We start from the raw sequence: 25,546 nt of genomic DNA on the forward strand, positions 1-25,546 counted from the left end.
AGCAACAGAATAAGCAGTATCTTTTACATGAGAGTGGGGTTACTGAGTGTATGTTCCTACTGATTAGTCATAACCAATAACCCTTTCTTTGTGTCAGACTGCATTACATCTATTTATCTACACAAGCAAAATGCTGCAGTAAAAACTCCACCGTTTATAAATAAAGAAATAAAAATGGCACAATAGCTTATAGAGCAAAAGGCCTACGATTGCACACTGATAAATTATGTAGATAAATAAGAAAATTTTTTTCAAATAAATACATTTGGAAAGTACATAAATCAAGATAGCACAACATTGTAATCTCAACGCCTGTCCTACACTGTCCTGTATTACAGTATAAAAAAGTGAATCTCATTATTATCACATTCATACTTGTTTTTCTTTCTGTTTCTTTTTTTTTTTTTTAAATTTTGTACTTTTTATTAAAATGACGGCAGCGTTACTTTGAGACTCAAAGCACAATTTCTTCTCAGGCACCTGCCGCACTCCGGCGACTGTATGGGGTCGTTTCCATGGTGACTGTGACTTCTGTAATGGCCATCAGCGCTGATTGGCTGGGAACCTCTGAAGTGGGAAAGAAACAGACGGAGCTGTCTGAGATCAAAAAGGGGAGCTTGCTGCTGACAGAGTTTTTGAACAGTTATAAATTAGAGGCGTTCTGAATGGCTGTGCTGATTGCTTCGCAATTTCAGGTTTCAAATCCAAACCCCATGCCAAGTGCTGCAGGAAAATGCATCGTAACAAAACACACATCTACCACTTTTACCATGTCTAAGTGCCATCAAATTACTAGTCCAGGGTCTGTAATTTTCTATGGTTGTTGCAGTATGAAGGCAGGAAATGCAGACAAAAGACTAGCTCTAAGAAGGCACAGACTAGCTTCTCAGAAAAATCCGGCTTTGCTTCTGCACCTAACTCAAAGCCAGAGGGGGGGTTTTTGTTGTGTGGAGAATATGGATAATTGAAAGGCTCATTGATGTCCTTAATAAAGCCTTTCCCTTTATTACCTTAATTTACTTTACCCTATAGCTTTATCACTACCAGCTACCACACACCAGTGTGAAACATTCTACAATGTCCAGGACAACAGAAAACAGTGCTCATCATTCACTGTTTTATAGAAATTTCTTAGGGGGCCCAGATAAGATCGGTACAGGTTCAGAGTCCATTTTGCTCTTTCTACATCAAAGTTGGATTTACATTACTAGATCCATCGTTCAAAGCCTGAAAATCCAGTGCAGAGTCCATACGCACCATCTTCTTGAAGGCTAACACATACAAATGCTTCACTTTTATTCAGCGGGAAACTGTGCCGGTGCTTCGCTATCCATGCTAAAAAATGAGTTTGTAGTCTGCGTCCAACTCACTACGAGTCCCACATCAGTTGAGACAGCAGCCTGGTTAGCTGCGAGCTCCCAGTGGTCACCATACCTGCATGAAATGTTGCATTCATGTGATAACAATGTCCAACAGTACATGGTGCACCTAAACACAAAGCTGGAAATATGACAGCAAAAAGGCCTCTCTTTTTCTTCAAGTCCATTACTTTTTTCTTTGTCCTTTGTCACACCTCTGCTGAACTCTCTTTTCTTTGCTTCTGTCCACTTTCCCCTCGTGAAAAAAAACGTGGTGGATACGAAGCCCTTTGGACAAGGCGGTCCAGCTATGCTTGAGGAGCCACTGTGAGACAATCGCTAGGACAGAAAGACAGCAGACATGAGCAGCATTGCCACGGTGAGAAGAAGGCGGTCACGAGATGGGCTGCTGCCACTGACACTTTTCTCCAGCTTGGGAACTTCAGGGTTAAACTCATCTGCAGAACAAAACACAGAAGGATTAACAAGAACGTGTGAAAGCAGAGGACAAAGGTGTGAAGTACAACAGCATTAATGTGTGTGTCAGACTGAAGGAAACAAACCATTACTGTATTACTAATTTATCAATCTAAAGGCAGCGTGTTATGCATGCAAATTGTGCTTTAACATATGCAGAGAAAGACACATGATGCTATTATCAACAAACCACCAATTATCATCAGCTACATATGGCCTTTCCCCATGGGAGAGGAAATTAGAAACACTGCTGTTCCCGATCTGTTTCTTTAAATGTATTCCTTTCTTCTCACTAATGATGTTTTTATCCTAGAGGGATTTCAATCAAACCAAATTATTATGGCCTTGCCATTGATTAGACACAACAGAACATTAGCTGGAGGGAAAAGATGGAGAAAGAGCTGGTAGAACACATTTAGTAATATTTAGTGGATTGCAGCCATTCACTTTTACTTGTTATTATTTCTAAAGGATTTCTGCATACCAAAAACTAAAGCAGATGAAATCCATAACAGGTTGTAATATAAACTGGGTTAGGTGCTTTTACATGATAGATACATCAGTTTTTCCCTAAATGGGATAATCTATATGGAGACAGGATGTAGTTAACCACTGTCAGTCTCATTAGATGTACAAAGAAGTGTAGCTGACAGTATTGACAATGTAGAAATATGTCAGATCTTAGTAATAGTATGTATCAATATTGCATTGCATCAACATTATCTCTAAGAATAATATCCTGGATAATATCATGGAAATTATTTAGGTTTTGACCAGCCAAAAAAAACTGTACTTAACACACTATATCATCAAAATAATAAGGTCTAGTGTTAGTATTAAATGGTCTAAAGGTTAAGGCAGAAAGAAAGAGGTGGACTCAGAAACTCTTAAAACAAACGTAAACACCACTGGTTTCCACTCACATGAAAACTCCAATGTATGACAAGTAAAAGAAAAAGTGTTTTCAGTGCCACCTTCTTTAGGTGCAACAGGAAGTCAAAATCTTACGTTATTTTCAGGAATTTGTGGATGTGTGTATCTGAATTGAGAAGGAAAATGGTAAACAATGCACGCCACTGAGTTTGTGTTCAGGGAAGCTCTTGTTCTTCCATGAAAATGAAAACCAAATTTGCAGTAAAAAGGTTAAAACTGCCTTGTAACTAGTCATCCAAATGTTAGTGCAAGTTAGTGCCGTTTGCAAATATTGAATGAAAGAAATAAAAGAATTCAACTGTTGACCGGCTTGAATTAAAACAATATCAAACAAGAATAGCACATTTATAACCAGTACTGCTCTGTTACCAAACACTCGAGATGTTAAGTGTAATTTGATATGCTGTCTCTGATCTATTTCAATTTCAAAGAATATTTGCATCAAATGTTCTGCTTTTATTTTCTTCCCGTGCAAAATTCCAACTTTTGTGAAACTAAGTTTGTACATGTGACCTGTGGAAAGAACATTTTTGTGCCAAAGACAATAAAAATGGCAAATGCCTCCAGCAAACATATCGCCTGTGTGCACAGATTAAGACGAGACTTAATACACAAAGAAATCTTTGTGTATTTCTGTGAGACAGATGCTGTTTCATAATACCATCATCACCCATGTATCAACAATCTGCTGGAGAAAAAAAAAAAGTGCACTCAGTAATCTCATCAGTGCTTATATAATATACAGTATTCCAAACACAAAAGACAGGGTTTAAACTAAGAACAAATTATTATAATCTGCTTTATTTGCATTTTGTAATCTCACAACTGTTTTGGGAAATTGCAATGTATAATAACAGATATACAGTATTTACCTGACAAGCTGAAGACAAACTGTCAGACAATCACATTTGTGTCTAAAAATGGGATAACCTTTCATTTATGTTGTCATCATGATGTCTCAGTGTTTAAAAACAGGCAATCTGTAGGAAAAGTACCAAAGTGAGTAAGCAGGATGTCTCCTCCTTCAATGTAACACAGAGTCTGGTTGAGACGTTGCTAAATATAACTGAGACTGTAATTGTTTACAAGTAAAAGAAAGTATGATGATGACAGAGCAGACATCATCTGACAGGTGACATGTGATGAATGTTTGGAATTTAGTCTTAGTACTCTCCATCGGACAGAAAACCATGCAGCCCGTCTGGTTTGTTCGGGTTGTGGCAGCTACATGCGTCAACATTGTTCTTTAGGAAAACAAGACATATCTGTCTGCAGTCTGTTCGATGAGATGGGTTTAATCACACACATTTCTGAAGTGCAAAGTATATCAGGGACCAAAGGCTGAGACGTGCTTGTTGTAGAACTGAACCTAATTTACCTTTACACAAACAAGTCCACATGCAATCAAGTTGCTCTCATGTGAACTAATTCTTACAGACTTGTTTTAGGGTACAGATAGTTTTGACAATCCCTATGCTAGGCAATATGCTCCTCTTCAAAATCCTCTCTATTTAGAGTGGCTAACTTTGGAAGACAGATTTAGGGGCCACTGGGTGCCTCAGGCAACAAGAACTTATGAAAGCACCACAGTATGACACCTTACTTCACAGTGCAAATGTGGGATACAGCAATCAATTTCCTGCGTATTCTTGTTTGTATGGGGCAAAACAACAGAAGGCATGCAGGGTGACTCTCCTGTCCACAGTAAGCTGCCAGAGGCATTTACAGTGAGATAAGAAACATCAGCTCTAGACTGTCGATAAGTGGAAAAGGTTGTCTGGTCTGATAAATCCTCCTGCCAGCTACAGCTCGGTAATGGTGGATTTATAGTGAGACATGAACAGCAACAGGCAGTGCCCTGATCTTGCACACCTGCATGTTGTTTTATATAAAGAAGAACACCGCGGACTAATAATAAATGTTTCAATTATTTGTATTAATTAGACATGACTGTCGTGCACAAATTTCCTTGCAAGAAAATGCAGCCACCTCTGTGTCCAATCTGTTCATTCAAATAGGTCAAATGGACAAGGACACAAGGTTGACATTTCTTGACATTTCTGTTCTGAATAACAAAGAGCTGAACAAGCTCTGTTCAAAAGACATATTGCATAAATGTTAAATCATTGTATAACTTTCTTTCTTTGTCACGCTTTGTAGTTCTAGCTGTTATTGACAATGTTATTGTATTGTTATTATTTCTATGTAGACAACATATCAGTGAGTCATCATTGAGTCAACCTGTCATCACTGAGATAATAGTGCAGCTTTAATATAAAAAAATTAAAATTATATATATATATATATATATATATATATATATATATATATATATATATATATATATATATATATATATATATATATATATATATGTGTGTGTGTGTGTGTGTGTGTGTGTGTATAGGCACTTTAAGATGTAGTTTGACATTTTATTAATTACATTTTCTTTTTCAGTTCACTGATTTGTTTGCTTTAAGATTAACTTAATGTATGACTATAGGTTGGACACTGTTATGTGTTTTTTCTGCTATCTTGGTCATGACATTTTCCTGGTTTAAAAATGTTTAAATAATCTGCTAAATTCCAACTCCAGCACCTTCTGAAGTAACACGTATGTGGTTGCAATTAAACCCTGGATTTGGCACTTTGACTTTGGGTACGTGTCAAATAAGTTTGCTGACTAGACACTATATTGTTGTGATGTGCAGCAATATTTTAGGACAGATTTTGGGAAAATCTGCAGAGGATAAAATATATAAATATAAAATTACACATTTTAGGAATATCCTACCCCCCCCCCCCCTTTTTTTTTTTTTTTTAGCTGTTTTATATTTGAGCTCCTCCTTGCTGCTGCAAGCACTCAGATAATCACTCAAGTAAGCTGTAGATTGAAAAATGCAATTCAATGATTAATTCAAGAAGTAACAAGCAGTACTGCTTATTAATTCTGGAAGCACATCTGTGGTATTCAATGAGCCATCTTCTGTAACATGCTCTACCACTGCAAATCACTGGTATTCATAATTAATATTGAAAACAGCTATAAGCCGATTGAGGTGAGTTAAAATGGCAAATCTAATAATTTCTTTCTGAATAAATCTTTTCCCAGGTTTGAGTGGACTCACCAACGCTAATTACAGGGATCTGCAAACAGATTTTAATGTGGGCAAATTACACAATCTGACAGATTGTAATCAAGCCAACAGCTCTGCATCAGGAAAGTGAAGGTTGCAAATTGTAGCAACGTCAAGCTTCACAAATGAAACAGTGTGATGCATGTTTACAGTTGGCAGCCTGCAAAGTACTTTTATTATTCCCCTTAATTTGCAAAACCTTGGAATTTATTTAAAGTGACTGATATGCTAATTTTCTCATGTTTTTCTTCACTGTGCTATATGGATCATTGTGTACGTAGACTATCTACATAAAATACAGAGTGGCTCATTTGACACACTTCAAACTCAGATAAGCTGCCTCATAAGCCACCATTTCCAGAAAATCAGTCAACCAATCACAGAGGAGGAGGTTGAGTCTTATTTGGAGCTACAGCAGAGCATTTCAGACAATGGATGCAAAAGATGAGGTTCAGAAATGCAGAAACAACTAATAGACAAGCTGGAACACCGGTGTTCTTCATTAAATGTTGTTAAATAAGAAAACTGTGACATAGAAGTGGAGCTAACAATAAAGAGAATGACAGGAGTGCAAATGCAATGTATGAGCAGGGGAAATGGAGCAATTTATTGAGGCTGAGCCAGTCTGTGGGCTGGTCTGGTCCTAAGGCTGAGTCAGAGAGTGGGTGTCCAGAGGTCAGCCGGGCCATTAGGGCTTGTATTAAAGTGTGTGTGTGCATGCGCATAAATCCGTGTGTCCTCATTCTGCTATTTGTCCAAATGTATTCAGCAAAATGCATCACAGCGCTAGAGGCTATGATTTTTTATGATTCCCTGCCAGAGTGAGTTTTTTTTATATTAAATTCTACGTAAGCTGAAGCCCGAGTTACTGCTGAGTAATTCGCCCACCACTGAGCTTTTCTTTTACTCTGCCCCTTCTCTCTACTCTCCCTCTTCTCTGCCCCCACTCTGGGTTTCATCTCTTTTTTTCACTGCCTGTTCCTCTGCCTTTTGCTCTGAATGATCTGTCCTTGTTTCTTTCCTGCTGTATATATCTTAAACGTCCTCTTTGTCATTTTTTTTTTTATCTCTTTGACTTTCTCTTCATTTCCCCCCTCTTTCCAGACTCCCCATCTAATTTCTTTTTTTCCTGCCTTTTCACTCTCTCCATGAAGGTGACTGTAGATGGCTCAAGTGCTCTTTTTTCATTCTGTTTCTGCTGGTCTCAGTTTCCATTTCAGACAGGTCACACTCTCTTAGTCCTCATCACAGACTGCCCACGGTGCCCAGGAACAAGTATACTAAATGATTCCCGGCAAGAGGCTTTTGTTTGTGATGGAGATGGAGACAGACAAAGAAAAATAGAGGGTTTATGTAACCACTCAGCTGCACAACTGACTTGCTTGCTGACGCGCTCTCTCCTTAGGTAAACATAGTCCCTTTATTTCTTACAAGACCTCCTCTGACCCTGTAAGTCTTGTGCAACAAAGAGGGTTCCATTTAGCTGTGTGGAACATACAGAAGTCTTTTCCCTCCTGCTGGTGTAAGGATTGCTCAATTTAAAGGTTTGAAATGATTACCACTCACTGTTTATATTGATTTTTGGTTAATTTACCTCAGTGCATCTGCATTACTGAGCAGCTCATTCAGGAATCATGATATTAACCCCCTACTTCTGCAATCTGTATTCCTCACTGTGTGCAACTCATTAGCATCATTTTCATATAAGATAGCATGAGGTCAGAGACTGCTCTGTAGTTCCATGAATGAATTAATGCGTCTGATGGAGGAAACAATTAATCTTGTGATGACACTGACAAATGGACAGTGTAATAGGGTCAGAACTGGGTCAATTTCTGCTTCGGTGTTTTGGCATGGCCCCTGTACATCAGTTATTGTGATTATTTTGTCTTCATAACTCATGTAAAGGATTATTAAAACAACAAATATAAGATTGATTTGCAATATGACCCTGTTTCATTAAACTATAGTATCTATTTCACTCGAAACAAAAACATGAACAGCATGTAATGATTTAGGAATAATCAGTATTTGTTTTGTGTTTCTTTTGTACTGATGGAACTGTCATACCGGTGCGGTATGTGCTGAATGTGGGGTTGTTTGAGATTATGTTGCTGAAATAAGCTGAAAAAAGATAAGGCCGCCTCTTCACAGCAGCAACTGTTACTCTGAAACTTTTAACCTGAACTGTGCCTTCAAAAGACGGTGGATGTCTCTGTTGTCTAAAGCCTGAAGAATGAGCAATCTGTGTTGTGATCTATTGGTTTTGTTTGATTCTGAACAGATGTTTTGCTAACATCTGTTTATAGCAGGGTTGTATTGGCTCTCTGGTGTTCATTGCTATAGTAAATCTGTTTGTCTGTTTGGGTTTGGTTGGTTTACTTTTACTGATTGTTTTATAAAAGTCATGTTTTGTTTTTGGTTAGTTTTTGCTTCATTTCCTGTCACATACTGGTATTCGTGGTCCCTGTTAGTCATTTGGTTTCACCTGTGACTTGTTACCCATTCTGCTCCTAGCGTGCATAAAGCTGTCTCTCCATCTCCAACTTTACCTCAAATTATGGTTCAGTTTTTTTTTTCAGGTTCTTTTTATATTGTATTTTTCTTCAACCTTTTGTTTTTCTTTGTCCTCCCTCCTCCGTTAGGTTCTTCCTATCACTTACCACAACAATTTGAGCTAAATGTTGGTCATCAGATCAAAGGGCATCTTTCCACTTACCCTTTAAATATGTTAGAGGTACTGGTATTCAGTAAAATTGTGGGATTTTTCACCACGTGCTGCAAGCAGTAAGTCTACATTGTTTGAGAGTTTTAACATTTGATATGTTGTTTTTCTATTATTTTCAATAAAAGAACACAGTAGGAATCAGGGTTTGTCAATTTGGTTCTACAAAGGTCACAGTCCTGTAGGTTTTCAATGTATCCCTGCTTCAACACAACTGATTCAAATTAATCATTGTGTAAAACTTCACAGGCTGAAGGATAGATTTATTTAAGTCAGATGTGTTGGGGCAGGGACACATTGAAAATCTGCAAGACTGCAGGACTGAATTGAGTAGCTCTGGTTTAAATCATTTCCAAAATCCAACATCCTGAGTTGATGATAATATAAATAAATTTACACCTATTTAACAATACTGTTAAGTGCCTTAAATTGGTTGTGTCTTGCACATTTTTTTACAGCTCTCAAGAGAATAAAATCAAGGCTTTACATCTCTGACATGTTTTCTTTGGTCATGGAGGAATTAAAAAAAAGACAAATCTATCATGTTTCTTTTCACATTTATTGGCAGACATATTCAGCTTTCCAGCCTAAACTAAATACTGGCCTACATGTGATAATAAGGTGCCAATCATGTCATCTGTTAAGAATAACTCACCAATGTTGTGTATTTTGATGTTCGGCCTGACTGTGTAGTCGGTAGAAGTCTGACTGGAGTCATCATCTGCCTGGGAGGCTGAGAAACACAACACAAATACACAAAGATAGAGTGTGCATAAGAGAAGACATTTACACCAGAGGGGAGAAACAATGATGGGAAGAGGAACAGAAAGAGTCACACAAAGACATAAAAACAAACCATCAAAATGACAAACTGAGAAAGATCGGCTATTTAAGCATCATTAAACTGTATACACTTTTGCCTGAAGACTGCTGGGATAGGCTCCAGCTTCCCCGCGACCCTTTATCGGATTAAGCGGCTAGGATAATGAATGAATGAATAAACTGTTTACAGTTATAGTGCAGTGTAGTGGAGTTAGTTTGGCTGTCTTGAAGAAACCATAGAGTGAATCCAGACTGCAGCCTAAAGACTAAAAGCATTTAAAGATGGTGCATTTAATCTCCACGTAGACACAGAATTACATCCAGTGTGTGTTAGCAAATGATCAATTAAAGGATGATGAGTGGATTTGTTTCATTAACAAAGAACACACAGAGACGTTTGAAGCCATCATTCTGTAGCTGCGTGTAGGTGCAAAGCCATGAATATTCAAACACCTGCCTTATTATTAAGTATTGTATTGTTAAGGTTAAACTCAGCAAACACACCCATACTCTCACATTAGACATATATGAAGCTGAAATCGTACCATGTTCATGTGGACACGTGTCCAGCTCTTTAAAGACACAAAGATGTCCACATACACAGACACAAATGGAAATGTGCAAAACACATCAGTAGATTAGCAGTGACACTGGGATGTGTTAAGGTGATGTGTCCACGGGGGCATGAGTGAGGGATGTATTACTGCTGACAAGGTTAGGGGGAGGGGTGGGGTGGGGGGGTGGGGGGGGTGGATGGGGAGGCTTTCAGCTCTGGGCTGCCCAATCGAAGGCCTGCAGGGGAGAAAGCAAGCTAACAGGGTAAAAATAACACATACAGAGCAGCAGGCATCAGAGAGAAGGATGGGGAGAAGAAGAAATAGACGGAGGGGGGTTGGTCAAGAGGAGAGCTGAGGAAAAGTGGGAGGTAAAGGAAGTGACACAGGGAGAGGAGAGCAGGGAGAGTTGGATCCTGCAGCTGAATCTGTTTTTTCTTCAACATCTTTTGTAGGCCTACATACTAACACGAGCACGCCAGTCAAAGAGAGAGGTAACAAATGACTGTAATAGCAATGAGATAGAGAATCACATGAAGCCATCACTCTCCAAAGCACTGCTTCAAGGGGAAGAAAACTTAGTCGTCTAAACCATGCCAAGACAGCACAAGGCAGAAAAGCCTCTCTGAGACTTCCAGGTCTTAGTTTGTCTTTTTCTCTCTGGGTCCTCCTGCCTGTCTGTGTCTGTTTCTCTTTGAGATGAAAAGTGATGGATGGAAGTAAAGTGGTCTCACCAGTGGAGCAGCAGACATAAACCCTCAGTCTCAGGCAGCTGTGGCCGTGGTGGTGTGTGGGCGTGGCTAAAAGAAAGTAAGCACAAGGACACACACAACATGTCAGTTTTGTGCCCTCTGCAGGCAACATCACACCCTCAACCTCCAGCTATAAATCTGCAGCTCTTCAACTGGACCTGTCCTCAGCTGGACTTATGCAACATATTAGGGGCGCTTACACCTTGTCAATAGAACAAGGTGTAAGAAAGAATTTCCTCATCAGAATTTCGGATCAAAAAATTGGATCTGCGTCTGGCTCAGGTTTTTTTGTCTATCACATTGAACCAGCGTTTACTGGCCGGACTCACAGATGTAATAGTACTCCTGGCCCACGTTGAACTCGTAGCCCAGAGAGAAGGCGCTGTAACGCTGGAACTTCTCGGAGAACTTGATGGGCGCGTGAGGTGCATGGGGCCGGTTGCACTCCCAGCGTTTGAAGCCCATTTGGGGATCGCAGGTGCGGTAACCATGGTAGCTGACCATGTACAGGATGTACTGCTCTGCGATGACGCGCTCCAGTGTCCCCCGCTGACTGGTGTTGTAATGCGGGCAATAGATGTCAAGGTAGTCGTTGACACTAACTTGCACCGTGAATCCCTCCCTTCGAAGCCTGAATCAGAAAAGAGGAATAAAGAAAAACAGAAAAAATATTGTTAGATATTGGTTATGCTATAGGATATTGATATGCTATAGGTTTAGACTGCTGAGGGACATTTCCTGATACACTGAGCTTCTTTCTTTTTCTCTTTATCTCTTTCTTTTACCCCCCCCCCCCCCCCCCCCCCCCCCCCATAACAGTGTTGCATCATTAACATGTATGTCTCCTGTCTCAGCAGGTCTCCCTGGCCGGGAGTAGCAGTTCCTGTTGTCTGTTGTCTTTCTGTCCTCTTCCCCCCACACAGCAGAGGCAGATGGCTGCCTGTCCTGAGCCGGGTTCTGCCGGAGGTTTCCTTCCTGTTAAAAGGGAGTTTTTTCCTTCCCACTGTTGCCAGTGTGCTTGCTCAGGATGGGAGATTGAGTTGGACTCAACTCAATCTGTTGGTTTCCTTATATAGGCTGTTATGAATTGGCCTTCATTATGTTTTCCCCTCTGTCTGTAAAGCGTCTTGAGATGGCATTGCCGTGATTTGACGCTATATAAATAAAGTTGAATTGAATTGAATTGAATTAGATAACTGAGGCTTTGATTTGTTTTTGGATCCTTTAAAGATTTAGGCTGAAATTCTAGACCAGCATCCTTTTTTTAGTGTTCATAGTTTCTATGTAAATATCACAGTACCCAATCATAAAAATGCCAGGTTATATGTCATACAATACAATGCAACAGTGATGCATCAAATAATGCATGTAATGTTTCAGTTTTAATGACTCGTGATATACAGCTTATCATAATGTATGTTAAGACAAGCATGTTTCTTTTCATTGACTGTATAGGATGCTGAACAATACCACTCAGAATTTTATACGCGGTGGAGCCTTGTTACCATTGATAGGTTACTATGGCACCCCGACAACAGGAAATCTTTTACTTCCGCTCAATAAGTAGTTATGCAACAAATGTCTTCGAAGACTGCTATTTTTTTAGACAAAAAAGGCACCTTAAGAAGTCAATATGATTTTTATTCTTTTTTTTTTTGTAGCAAAAAAAAAAAAAAAAAAAAAAAGAAAATTTTCAAGGGTCTTAAAGTTTTCTGTTATCTTTATATTTTATTCAAGCACAAAGACTAAAACAATTCCATCATGAGCTGAAAGCAAAGGCAATTTAGTGAATTAATGGCTTCTAGCAATATGTGTGAACCATTGAACAGCCTCTGCATTTTGTAGACAATGTATTCGTACATGGTCAGTCTTTGAAATTGATTTGTAATTTACTATATTAAAAAAATACAACATGTTTTCCAGTTTCTGTTTATTCATATTTCTTTTAGCCTATCAACTATTAGATTAGCTGATCACTAATTTCAGCACTGTACTTAACACAAAAGCTATGTAAATAAGCTGGAGAGCTATTTACTTTGCCCTCAGCCTTTAATTAATATTTTTTGTAGAGATGAACTATTGCATCGTTCTCTTCCCTCTGCGTTTAATAACACGTGTTTTCAGTAAATGCCTTTTGGCGAGCAGTGAGAGCCGTGCTGAGAATGATAATCTGCACTCCTGTGTGTGTTTCCCCCTGAGCTTGCAACCAGTCGGGTCATCAAGGTGGAAACAGATCCTGTCAGGGGCGATGTATGCTCTGGCTGCAGGGGAACTGGTCTGCACACAGTACTTATTATGAAAAGAAAAAAAAAAAAACAAAAAAAAAAACCTCCTCTGGGAGCTGTTTTTGATGGACGAGCAGGCTTTTAGCAGGTAAGGAGGGTCATTCTACAGCTGAGCATAAGCGTGCACGTGATGTAAATGATGGTGAAGTAACCTTTTTGCTGGCTTCAAACTCCTCACTTAACAATTGCGAGGATGATGTGATTGCAGCTGCCATGCTGTTACCTACACTGTTTATAATACTAAGTATACTTATTATGGAAATTACACAATCTGTAATTAGACAAAGTAGAAGTCATTACAAAGGCTCATGCAGGTGAGCTGATGAGATGGGAATTGTCCTCGTCCTAGTGATGTGGAACCTGCACCAACTGGCTGTAATGACCTAATTGCGCCATTAGGTGGAGATATTGTGCTTCACTCAATCCACTCTTACTTTACCCTCTGCACCCATTTTTTTCCCTCTTGTCTCCTCTTTCTTACACATGATCTGATACACACATACAAAAGAGCTCACACTTTCTCACACTCATAACCATCTATCATTGTGCATACATTGGGCCAGCACACAGCGCTGCTGTCAGGCTCACACAAACATGGCGCACATGTGCACACGTTACTAGGTCAAGCCCCAGGAGAGATGATTATTCAATTACAAAATGAAGACAGTAAATGTCACAACACCTCTCTGTCTCTCTCTTCGTGTCTCGCTATCTGCCGTGTTACAACTGTTCCTTTTTCTGGATCCTCTGCACCACTGCGATGCTCTTTCCATTTTTAATTATTCTCTTCTTCTGCAGGCATGCTGAAGAGGATGAACATCAGTTCTCTTAACCAATGCCTCTTTTAGATCCATCAGTCTTATCAGTGCTTTCTATCCTGCTGTTCAGATGCAAGATGACAGACTTTTGTCTTGCAGTGTTACAGGAAGAGACAAACAGCTATGCTTCAAAAGGACTATATTTAGAGGGGAAGGGGAGGGGGTGGGGGGGTGATGGAGGAGTGGAGCGAGGATGAGATGTGGAGGAAAACTGAGGGGGTACAAAAAGATAAAGAGGCACAATAAGTGTAGAGTAGAGAGAAAGGTAGACATGAGATGAAAGTGCGGGATGGAGGGTGTGCTGCATATTAAAATGTGTGCTGAGGAGGATCCTGGATGCAGGTGGTGTGTAAAAAGTCAGAGAGAGTCATTGAGGAATGCGTGAGAGGATGGCAGCATACAAAAGGAGCCAAATGCAAGACGCCAAGGTGATCCAGAAAGAGAGAGAGTGTGTGTGTATGTGTGTGTGTGTGTACGTTTGTGTGTTATATAGTATTTCTTTGGTATTTATGGAGGATAAACAGGACAATACATGAATTAAACCTGTCAACCTTGAACATTTTCTTATTGGAGAGGCCAGAAATTATGCAAAGGTGTACAGCATAAGCTAAGTGAAAGTGCTTTTCAGTTCATTCACCATCTGGCTTCATGACGGCTAGAACTGTTTTTTCTTTCTTTCTTTTTTTTTTTTACATCTTGTGGAAAAGCCACAAAAATATACAACTAAAAACACACAAAATTAGCAGTGATACTCCCAAATTTCTTGTTTTTGGCGTGTTCAGAATTTCTTTCCTAGCATTTGATAATCACGTTGCAAATTTAATTTCTTCTGTTCGACTGATCTGAGTCTGTTTTGGTTATCACTTCATCCCCACAAGCCATAGCGACTCAGCAGGAGCAACATTTGTTCCAAACGCAGTCAGCAACCAAAAAGCGTGACAAGAAAGAAATAAGAGGAGATAAGATGGAGCAAGAGGAGAAAATAGGAGGAAAGGTTGTGGTGAGAATACCAGTGAGTGGGAAGAGGGGAGTCCCTCTAGGTGTAAGCTGTTATATAAGCAGTTCACTTAGTGGCAAGACAAGACAAAATCGTCGGGCAGAGAGGAATGGAGGGAGAAGAGGAAAGAGACAAAGGGAGGGGATGAGAACGGACTTAATAACTTATAGTTGGGAAAGGAAGGGGGACGGTGAGGTAGGAAAATGCACTGAGTGATGACAAGAAAAGGCTCAGTGCAGAAAGGAAGGTGGACGCCTAGACAGAGACACAGTGCTCCTCTGGGATGAACATACATGTGGTAAAAGTGCATAAAAAAGAATGATGGCTCTCATTCGCGTGCTGCGTCTTTTTCTGCAGCTCTTTCCCTTTATCCCATCCCCTTCCTCTCTTCTCCGCGCATTGTCTCTGCCATGGTTTTGCTGTCTCATCATCATTTTCCTGTGAGTGGGAGTGCACAGCTAGTTAGTAAAGGCTGCACAAGCTGGTGAAGACTGCCAGGGGAGGCAGAGAGCAGGGAGGGAAAGAAGAATAGGAGGTGGAGGAATGAAGAAAGTGGAAAGAGGAAGCAGAGAATGAGACAAAGATAGCTCCACTGCGCCTTTCACATCTGTGCTAAAAAGAGCCTTTGGAGAATACAAGCAGTAATAAATAACAATGGTGGGGTAAAGTTACAGCGGAAGATGCTTCTAAACACAAAGTGGACAGAGACAGAGCTTTTGGAGCAGCCACAGTAAATCTATCATTTCTGAAGGGAGAAACAGTATGCACTACAGGTAATTACGCATTACTTACAACAAGTGTTTTCAGGCTTGAAATGTGAAGTTTACAGTGTTTTTTTCTCCTTGTAGGAGTTTACTAGAGGTCTGTTAACAGGGTCCAGATGGGTTTGCTTGGTGCTGGAGCTTGTAATAGAGGAAAGACATTTTCCTTTACAGAAAATGTAAAAATACAAAATTTAATGGCTCAAAATCACTTTATTTGTTCAGAATTGCAAGGTGTGTGAGCTGTAAGTGGGATGTTTCTGAATAAATCCTAGATCAGGTCAGGTCTGTTCAATGGAATCAAATGAAACTTTCACATCAAAGGTGAAATGTTTTTTTAATTAATTTATTTATTTTTTATTAGAGATCATTTAATTTTTAACCACATTAATTATTAACCGCATGAGTCTGTGTTGTATTACAACTCTGATTTGGCTGCTTTAGCTAAAACCAACACTTGTGATTCTACTTGACATTCAGAAAGTCCAGTCAGTTTTGAAAACAAAACACAAACTCAGGTCCATTTTTATATCGATTCATCAGCTTCATAGGTAGTAAAAAGTCAACCTGTTAGGGTGTCCAAGATCCATTTCTATCATAATGTATGGTGAGAAAAAGTAGGACCTAAGTGCAGAATGGAGCAGGCAGGAGGCAAGCAGATATCTGTGTCAGTACTTTATTCTAAAGAAATCAAAAGGTGCTACATAGGCAGGATAAAAACCACAGAACTGTATGATCCAAGAAAGCTTTGACACCAAACTCAGAAAGGTAAACAAGCTGCTGACTCTGAGCAAAGTAAGATATCAAATACGTTTTACTGAAGGAGCTAATGACTTACAATTAGCTACACTGCTCAAAAGCAAAATAAAGGAAACACATAATCATCAGCATGTAACTCAACGTCAGTCACGCTTCTGGGATATTAAACTGTCCAGTTAGAAAGTAACTGATTGTGAATCAATTTTGCCTGCTGTTGTAAAAATGGAATAAACAAGTGGAAAAGAGAGGTAATTAGCTCCTATAAAGGAATAGTTCTGCAGATGGCGGCCACAGACTGCTTCCCTGTTCTCAGCCTTTCTGGCTGATGTTTGGTTAGTTTTGCATTTTGCCAGTCACCACAAGGCAGTGTCTGCAACCCCAATATGTTGCTCAGGTTGTGCAGCTCATCCAGAATGGCAAGAAGGTTGACTGTGTCTCCCAGTGCTGAGAGCATTAAGGAGATACCAGGAGACCAGTATACCATGAGATACAGAGGGAGCTATAGCAGGACAAAAACAAACAGCAGGACTGATTTCTCCTCCTTTGTGCAAAGTGGAACAGGAAGAGCACTGTGAGAGTCCGACAAAATGGCCTCCAGCAAGTGCATGTATCTGCTCAAGCTGAAACAGTCTCCATGAAAGTGGTATTGGGGCTCGGCGTCCCGACGGCTCCTGTTCTCACAGCCTGAAACCATGCAGCCAAACTGGCATTAGCCTGGGAACACCAGTATTGGCAGAGTCACCACTGGTGCCCTGAGCTCATCACAGATGAAAGCAGGTTCACATTGAACACATGTTCCAGATTTAAAAGAGTCTGGAGACGTTGTTTAGAGCCTTCTGCTGCCTGCAACGTCCTCCAGCATGACTGGTTTGGCAGTGGGTCTGTGATGGTCTGGGAAGGCATATGCTTGAGGGCTGAACAGACCTCCATGTGCCAGCCAGAGGTATTCTGACGGCCATTAGGTATCGGGATGAGACCCTCAGAGGCGCTGACATAACATATGCTGCTGCAGTGGTACCTGGTACCTTCTAATGCATGGCAACGCTCGTCTCATTCTGCTGAAGTGTGACGGCAGTTCCTGCAGGACGAAGGCGTTGATGCTACGAAGTGCCCTGAATCCAATCAAGCACCTCTGGGACGTTGTGTCTCTTTCCATCCACTGCTGCCACGTCACACTAAAGCCATGTCACACTGATGCCCTAATCCAGGTCTGGGTAGAGATCCCTCAGCAGAACATCTGTCATCTCATCAGGAGCATGCCCAGATGTTGGAAGGAGTGCATACAGGTACATGTAGGCCACACACTCTGCTAAACCGTGAATTATCGTGAGGAATTTCCACAGAAGTTGGATCAGCTGGTGATGTGATTCTAAATCCAGACCTCCTTTTTTTTGTTTTCATTGATCATTTCTAAGTGACTTAGTCCAAAAACAACTTTATTTTTTGTCAGCGCAGTTCACCATGTGATTAATGAAGATTTTCAGCTGGAATATTTCATTCATCTGAGATATGTTGTTTAAGTGTTGCCTTTATGTTCTGAAGCAGTGTAGAAATCAGAAGTATGATTCTTACCAACTTTCACAAAAAATAAAACTAGTGCAGTTGTATTTGTTTATTCCTTTGCCTGATGATGCAAATTGGGACGAAAAGCTTAAATCCACAGAGGTATTCCTCACAGTCACAGAAATTGGAGCTGTTTGTTCTGCTGCAGGTTTGTCCTACATTACTGCTACAAGCTCTGTTTTCAAAATCCCATCATCAAATGCAAGTTGTTGCTCTTGAGTCCAGCCTTGTATTAGAAAATGATCAGTTAGACGCTGTAAAAACAAAGCCCCTGTGCTTTTTATAGGTAACGGTTCTGATTGACACTGTGGGAAATAAAATTATGCTAGCATTAACTATCGAAGCACACATTTAAATCACTGTTGCAGCTCATTTTACAGAAAAATACCAATGTTTCATGAAAGCCATGTAGCATTCCTAAAGTAATGTGTTTTCATAAACTCTATTCCTACTATACTGCTAAAATACATGCCTTATGTGGTTAGCTTTTCTTTCTAAATGCAATTCTTGCAGATACCCAAGGTTTTGCTTCTTGCCTGCTTTATATGCTTCTATAAGATGAAGAAGGCAATTATGGATCGAACCATTCAGAGAAAGAAAGAAAAAGAAAACAGCACAATAGAGTCAGCATTATTTAATATATAGCTCTGACTCTTTCATAAAGGTTTCAGACTATTGCACTTTGCACTAACAGTTGGTAATCTATATCTCATTAACAGTAAAACCAGTGTGTGTAGTTTGTTATTATGTGTTTTCAGTATGGTTGCCATGAAAAATTAGTTTGTGCAACTTTTTATTTTTTTTATTTTTACAATATTTATAATAGGTCTTGCACTTGCTGCATTCTTCCACAGTGTTTCAGAGAGGTGCAGTCAGTGTTATAGGAGCTCCAGGAAAGATGAGGTCAGCATGGCATCTCCATGCATGACCTTAAAAACACTCTCTGGGGTAATCAACATGAGCCTCATCGGGAGGATAAACTACCGATGCACGAAATGCCGTGACTTAAATGCCATTCACCAAATGTCTGTTCACCGCCACTAAGACTCCCCCTATCGAGTCCCCTGACAGGGACAAGCTATACTCTGCTGTTTTTCTCTTTACCTCAGCACCAAAACTCATCATTCGCACGCGCACATACACACACAGAAAGACACAAGCAACAATGCAAGAGCGTACACAAACATTACGTCTCCTGTGGATCGTCACTGATTGAGTTAACACTGCAATTAATGGCCTGGTTTACAATGTTTCGATCCAAAATGGAGGATTGAGGGGAAAACAAGTGCTGAGCCAGTTTGTGGAAAAAGGCCAGCGTTGCAACTCCCTGCCATTGGGAATCATCCAGTGTTTGCTTCACAGTTGCTATCCGCAATGTCCAGTTTATTCCCCGACCTTCCATCTCGGCCTGCTTCATTTGGAAAGCTCTGCTACATTTCTGATTTACTTTTATATGTTTTGGGAAGGATTTGGAATAAATGGGACATTTACAGATAACCAGGGTGCATCCTGGAAAGCTGCTGTATCCATCTGTTGACCCCACTTACTACAGGAGCATATTTTTCTGCTTAAGTAATTGCAAGTCTTGATCAAGGACACCCTGACAGAAATAGCCTTTCAAACCAATCACTTTAACAGCAACTTATCGATTCCAACCAATCACACGTCAGCCTACTTGTTCATAGGCTGACCTTAGCGCGGACACAGCATGGTCTGTGTCGCCTGTTATAGCTTAACATCGGTGTAAATAAAACCAAAGTCAGAGGCAGATTTAGGACTGGTATGTTTCCTAAACACCCAACAAATTAATCATCAGTCACCATTTTATATCCACATAAGTGAGATTTGAGATTAAATACCCCCATACTGCTTGAAGACATTCTCTGCTGAGCTGCTGAGAAATGCTGAAATGCAGAAGCTTTCATATGAATAAATCATTTTTGTAATTAATAGATTTTTGTTGATGTCATCTGGTCATGACATTTACATTACTGCTGCTAACGTTTGCCCCTGCAGAAAGGAGGAGTTTACTGATCTGCTGTTTGTGAAATCTCTATGTTTCCCCACCATCAGAGTGTCAAAACTAATTCTTGCCAGCACTGTGGCTGAGAAATGTTTGGGTTAAATTAAAGCGAGTCTCTGATAACTACTCCCCCCTGCAGTTAAACTGCCTGGCATCTCTCCCGAAGAGAGAAGCTTCGTCTCCTGAAGCCTTGCTTCGGGCATGCCTTTGTGAAATGGGGAGCTTGATTGACGTGTTTGGAAAAATAAAGTAGAGCCCAACTTAATAGACACAAATACGTCTTAATATAAGCAAGCTTACAATATCCTTCGATTTCACATCAATCATGCAGAAAAACCTGCAGAGGCAAATTAAAACACAAGTGCTCTTGTATAAAAAAAAATCTTTTTTAGTTTGCCTTATTTTTTTTTAAATGTTTTGGAAAAAAAAGTTTTTGAAAATAAACACAAGTTTTATTCATAGAAGAAAGGAAACTGATAGCATGCTAGTTTCGCTCATTGTGCCTAAACAATTTGGAATTGATCAGAAATAACCACAAATATTTCTTCATTTAGTTCAGAACCTTGAGTATGTATTTGTTTATGCACTGGATTTTCAATCAATAACATCCCGTCTTTGTTCATTAACTTATGTAAAATTAAACACAACTGTCACAAAAACAGCTCTCGCCAAGTCTGGACCTTGTTTCGAGATGGGATTTATTTTTGTTTGGAGGTTATTTTATAAATAAAGTTTGTTTCAAATTAAACTGATCCTGTTCCAGTTTCAACAACACAATCAACCTTTCAGCAACAAAAATATCACAATATTAAAAATGGAAAACAGTGTAAAGTACAGTAGTGATTTAGAGAACCACTCGCAAATTTTAGTATGTGACACAGGTGCAGAGGTAAAATGTCGCTGATGCCAATCAGACGGCCCACTTTTCTGAAAAATATCCAATTTATCATTTTTAAAGCATCGAACAAGGACAGAGAGAACATAAAATCTTCCAACTTTAGAGGCCAAAAGCAGGAAATGTGTCCTTATTTTGATGCACCTGTGTTAATTAAATGAAATAATATTACTTATGGTGTGTTTTTTTTTCATAATGAGCATTTAAAGCATTGCAGGTTTGGACACCAGCTATTCTCTGCTTTAAGGAATCATTTGTAACAGCTGTACAGAAAGTTTTGTTGTTGTTTAGGGATGGGGTGGGGTGGGGGGGTGGGGGGGGGGGGGGGGGGGGGGGGGGGGCACCTTACTGAATGGGCTTAATATTCGAGTCATAGCAGAAGGAAACAAAGCTGATTATGATCAACATAATAATGCCATTACCACAGCTTCGACCTCTGAGTAAATCACTTGCAAAGCATTATGGGTTACCGCCAGTTCATTCAGAGGAAATATGAACAGGCATACGTTTCATTGATTAATCTGTGTAGCCTAAACTGCTCTTTACTTTCTAGACATCCACAAAGGATGTCCAAATATCAAACAGAAATATAGATGACACAGTTTAATATTAAACTCTGGCTTTCCCCCAACTGTACTTTTCACATAGAATAAATATATCAGGAGCCAGTAGGTGTCTTATCACTACTTTTATGACAGTGGAATGCTTCCAAGGACCATTGGGGTCGCGAGGACTCTGCTTTGCTAATCCCAAACTACAAAGATAAAGGTGAGACTGGATGACAGCTTTCAGGGAGGATCTCTGCAGCTAAGACGAGAGTGCAGACACTGCTTAGAAACTGCCAAAATGACCCCTTCATTTCACATTAAAGTGTCAAGAATAAACTCACCAGCTGAGAACTGGCTTTGTCAAACCATTGCATTGACATATTAATAAGATTAACAGCTGGAAGTGGGACCATTTAATGACCTTATTGGATCATCTCACTGTGGCTTGAAAGAAAAGAGAAAAAAAAAACACTTTTGCCATCAATTCTTTGATCTTGAACATTTCACAAGCTCGGTTTGAAGCTTACCAAATTGAGGACTCAAAGTTTTCTCGTATTTTTGGTTATTAGAAAGTCTCACTTTGAGGTTTTGAAATGGGACTGTTTCTAGATCTAGTTAAAAGGAAACGAATTTAGTCAAGTCACAGCCTTTCTAACAATTGATCTTTAGTGGGCATTCACGCTGTCTAATTAAAGTCCCTGTGTTAATTGCATAACTGCACTATTCAATGCAACTGGAAGTCAAAGTGGCAAAAACGCCAGAAATGTGGAGTTTGTTGTGTCCAAAAATCGGTCACTACTTAAATTCTAAGCACAAAATCAAATGAACACAAACAAAACCAAGAATGAGTGTTCCTCCTCTCTTAATGACAACAGACACAAAAACCTTCAGAAGTGATGCAAGCCAAAGCTGGTCGACAGTCACGGACAGTCTTGATTAGCGATCCATCCCGCTGAGTTCTCGGTGTGATTATATCCTGCGACATGCCGTGATAACAAGCATCCATCTCTCTCAAGGTGCGGCTCTAATTGCAGCTCACTATTAAAGGCTTGATCGCCCTCATCTGCTCTCTGTGAGCTTGCTGCTCTTTTGCTGTTTCACACCTAACCTCCTCCTTCCTCATATTCACCATTTATCCTCTTTGAAAGAGAGCGTTGTCAGATCATGAAAGGCACAAAACATCCTCCATTCTCTGTTCTCCTGTAAAGACGCCACAGTCATACACTGACATCATGGACTGTGGCAACAAAGCTGCGCAATACGACCGTGTTTGTTGTGTGAATGTTTCTGTTTGTGGTAATAACTCAGTTTATCTCAAACACCATTTGAAGCATCCTCAAATAATTGATTAAAGTACTGGATGCAAATCAGAGCCATTTTGGATCTGTTATAAGATACATTCAAAATGACAAAAAAAAAAACAAATAAATACATAAACATTGGCTGTAGCAGTGATTAATTTTCATGAGAGTGAATACAGGAGGGAAATGCTACTTTTTATAATAGGAAATGAAAACCCACATGGCACATTGCCTAAATCCAGCAGGATGAAGAGATTACCTCTTTCCAGTCAAACACAAGGACCACGGATGAGCTGATTGTGTGCATGGATGCTTGATGACTTAATGATTGTCTTCTTTCTTTCTCTGCGATATATCCCAATAAGCTCCTTGTATCATTTTCATGTAGAAAACTAAAATAACCATTATGCATAATTAAAAGATTGCATTGTGCTCTGAATCCATGAAATGATCACTCAGAAAAAAAATATAAAATGACAACATTTCTTGATTTTTTCTCTCATAATCAGAGTCTATGTTCTGTGTAAAATGTAATTTGGTCAAGCCAGCCAGCTTTGAAGACAGTGAAATGAAGCAGAGACGTTGAGCATCTTCTACAAAAATGACCTAACACTCATTCAAAATATACTAAACAGTCATATTGCACGTTGTTTTTGAAAAAGAAGTTGCGAAATTTTTCAATTCCGACTGCTAGGAAAGAGAGCGGAAGATAATGTCTGCAGCAATTTTCACACAGACATTGTGCTAAAAAGATGAAAAGAGAATCTCATGGTGATCACGTTAGCCATTAACACTGAGCACACAAAGTTGTCACGATGCAGCCCCAAGGAGAACTTTCAAATAGTACATGAGCTTTAAGGAATCGGTGGAGTGACAATTGCCTTGGTGTTCTGCAATATTGGCTCTGACTTAGACACATCAATTCAGCTCTGGGATTACCTCTACCGCGCCTTAGAGATGCTTAATATCGCTTCCAACTTCACTGTGGTACCTTCAAAACAAAAGCATTCAGAAAATGCAAACCAGGCATGTCTTAAATAATCCACATGCAAAGTGCAAGTGTATATAAATACATTAGTTTAAACTGTGTGCTGCATGGAGCTTTACAATAACACAAGGATTTACAATTTTATATAAAAACCTTATACATTAAAAAAAAAAATGTAGATGGAGTATAATGGATTTGGAACTGTTCTACTGGACAACATTCCTAAAAATCTTCAAGCATCTACTTCTCAATTATGTTCTGTAATGTTTGTGTTGAACAACATACCTGCTGATGCTAATAATATTAGCCGATTATGGAGCCCTAAATTATTGTATATTCTGTATAGAACTTCTCTTTCCTATGATGTTTAAATAATAAAACTGTGTAAATATGACTGAAAAAAATGAAGTGTTTTAAATAAAAGCTTCACAGCTCACGTGCAGAAACATCCCTTTAAACTTTATCAAGGACACTGGCTTCTATGACTCACATCTTTTGTTGTAAATATGCAGCAACACATTCTTGAGGTGTTTGAAACGACAATTGACATCTGCAGTCGAGTTCTTTTTATTTAGAATTGATTCACTTTTCTGCTGCTGCAAACTCACTTATCCCACATTCAGGAGATGTCAACAAATTGCAGCAATCAAAACCTGTTTTTTCTTTTTTTTTTGTCATTAAACAAGTTTTTTTTTTTTTTTTTTAGCAAGTACACTTAAACTTCAGCATAAAGGTGATGGGCTTTTACAAGAAAGAGAGCCAAACCAGCTGACAGATAAAATAAAGCGAAACAGCAAATGGAGCTTCGACAGTCAGCAGACACTAAGATAAATCTTCCTTAGTGCACACCTTTGCATCAGGTATTGCTAGTTTACCTTGCCCTGTTCAGAAGCAAAGCGCTTATCTTCCTGGTCTTTAACTAACCAAAAGCACAGACCACACACACTCAGGGAAAGAGGGTTTAGACTCACACACGGCAGCTCAGTATTCATGCATGTAAAGAACAACTCCAGCATATGAGGCATCAGAGACAGAGTGAAATTAGATATTAAACAATACAACATACGATTCTGGGCTGCATGGTGGCATAGTGGTTAGTACTGTGGCCTCTCAGCAAGGAGGTTGCTGGATTGATCATTGATTGGACAGTGGCCTTTCTGTGTGGAGTTTACATGTTCTCCTGGTGTATGTGTGGGTTCTCTCCAGGTACTCCAGCTTCCTCTCACCATCCAAAGACATGCATGTTAGATTAATTGGTTACTCTAAATTGCCCCTAGGTGTGAGTGTGAGTGGTTGTTTGTCTTTGTGTGGCCCTGCGATGGACCGGCGAGCTGTCCAGGGTGTACCTTGCCTTTCGTCCAATGACTGCTGGGATAGGCTCCAGCTTCCCCGCGACCCTTCATCGGACTAAGCGGTTAGGATAATGAATGAATGAATGAATGAACGTATGATATTGATTTTCAAACGTTGTGCTTCTGACTCATTTTCATGAAACACTTTCATTATGTACATTCCCAGAGCCATCATTGCACTGCAGCTGCAGGGCAGAGAAACCACTCTGCAGCTTTTTTTAAAAATTTATTTTAATTCCAGTCTCTAGCATCACATGACAGGTGCATTTTGTTTTATGGTAAAGCATGACACACCAGCACCTGGATACCAATGCAGTGGACATTTAGGACATTAATAACAGCTGATTCAGCAAAAAAAAAAACAAGAGAACATAATAAGAGAAAGCGACAAAAAGAAAGAGAGAAAGTGACAGTGTAAGAGATAAGACAACAGATAACTTTTACTCAGTAGCAAAAACTCAGAGAATAGAGAACAAGACAGATGCCAAGCCAGCTTTC

The 25,546-nt window shown here is 39.6% G+C and overlaps 1 protein-coding gene across 1 annotated transcript in view; it reads right to left on the reverse strand.

The window, feature by feature from the left end:
- Positions 1-1,697: 1,697 nt before the first annotated feature.
- The window catches only part of efna3a (ephrin-A3a), a gene marked incomplete at both ends in the record, with an annotated part of 69,990 nt that continues 46,141 nt past the window's right edge, over positions 1,698-25,546 (reverse strand). Inside the window, 4 exons of the mRNA XM_079258870.1 lie at positions 1,698-1,816; positions 9,286-9,363; positions 10,741-10,806; positions 11,088-11,389. Of these exons, the coding sequence (XP_079114996.1) occupies positions 1,698-1,816; positions 9,286-9,363; positions 10,741-10,806; positions 11,088-11,389 (565 nt within the window). The remainder of the gene's footprint in view (positions 1,817-9,285; positions 9,364-10,740; positions 10,807-11,087; positions 11,390-25,546) is intronic.

Source organism: Telmatherina bonti, assembly GCF_933228915.1.
Source record: "Telmatherina bonti genome assembly, chromosome: 19".
In the NCBI taxonomy this organism is placed as follows: domain Eukaryota; kingdom Metazoa; phylum Chordata; class Actinopteri; order Atheriniformes; family Telmatherinidae; genus Telmatherina; species Telmatherina bonti.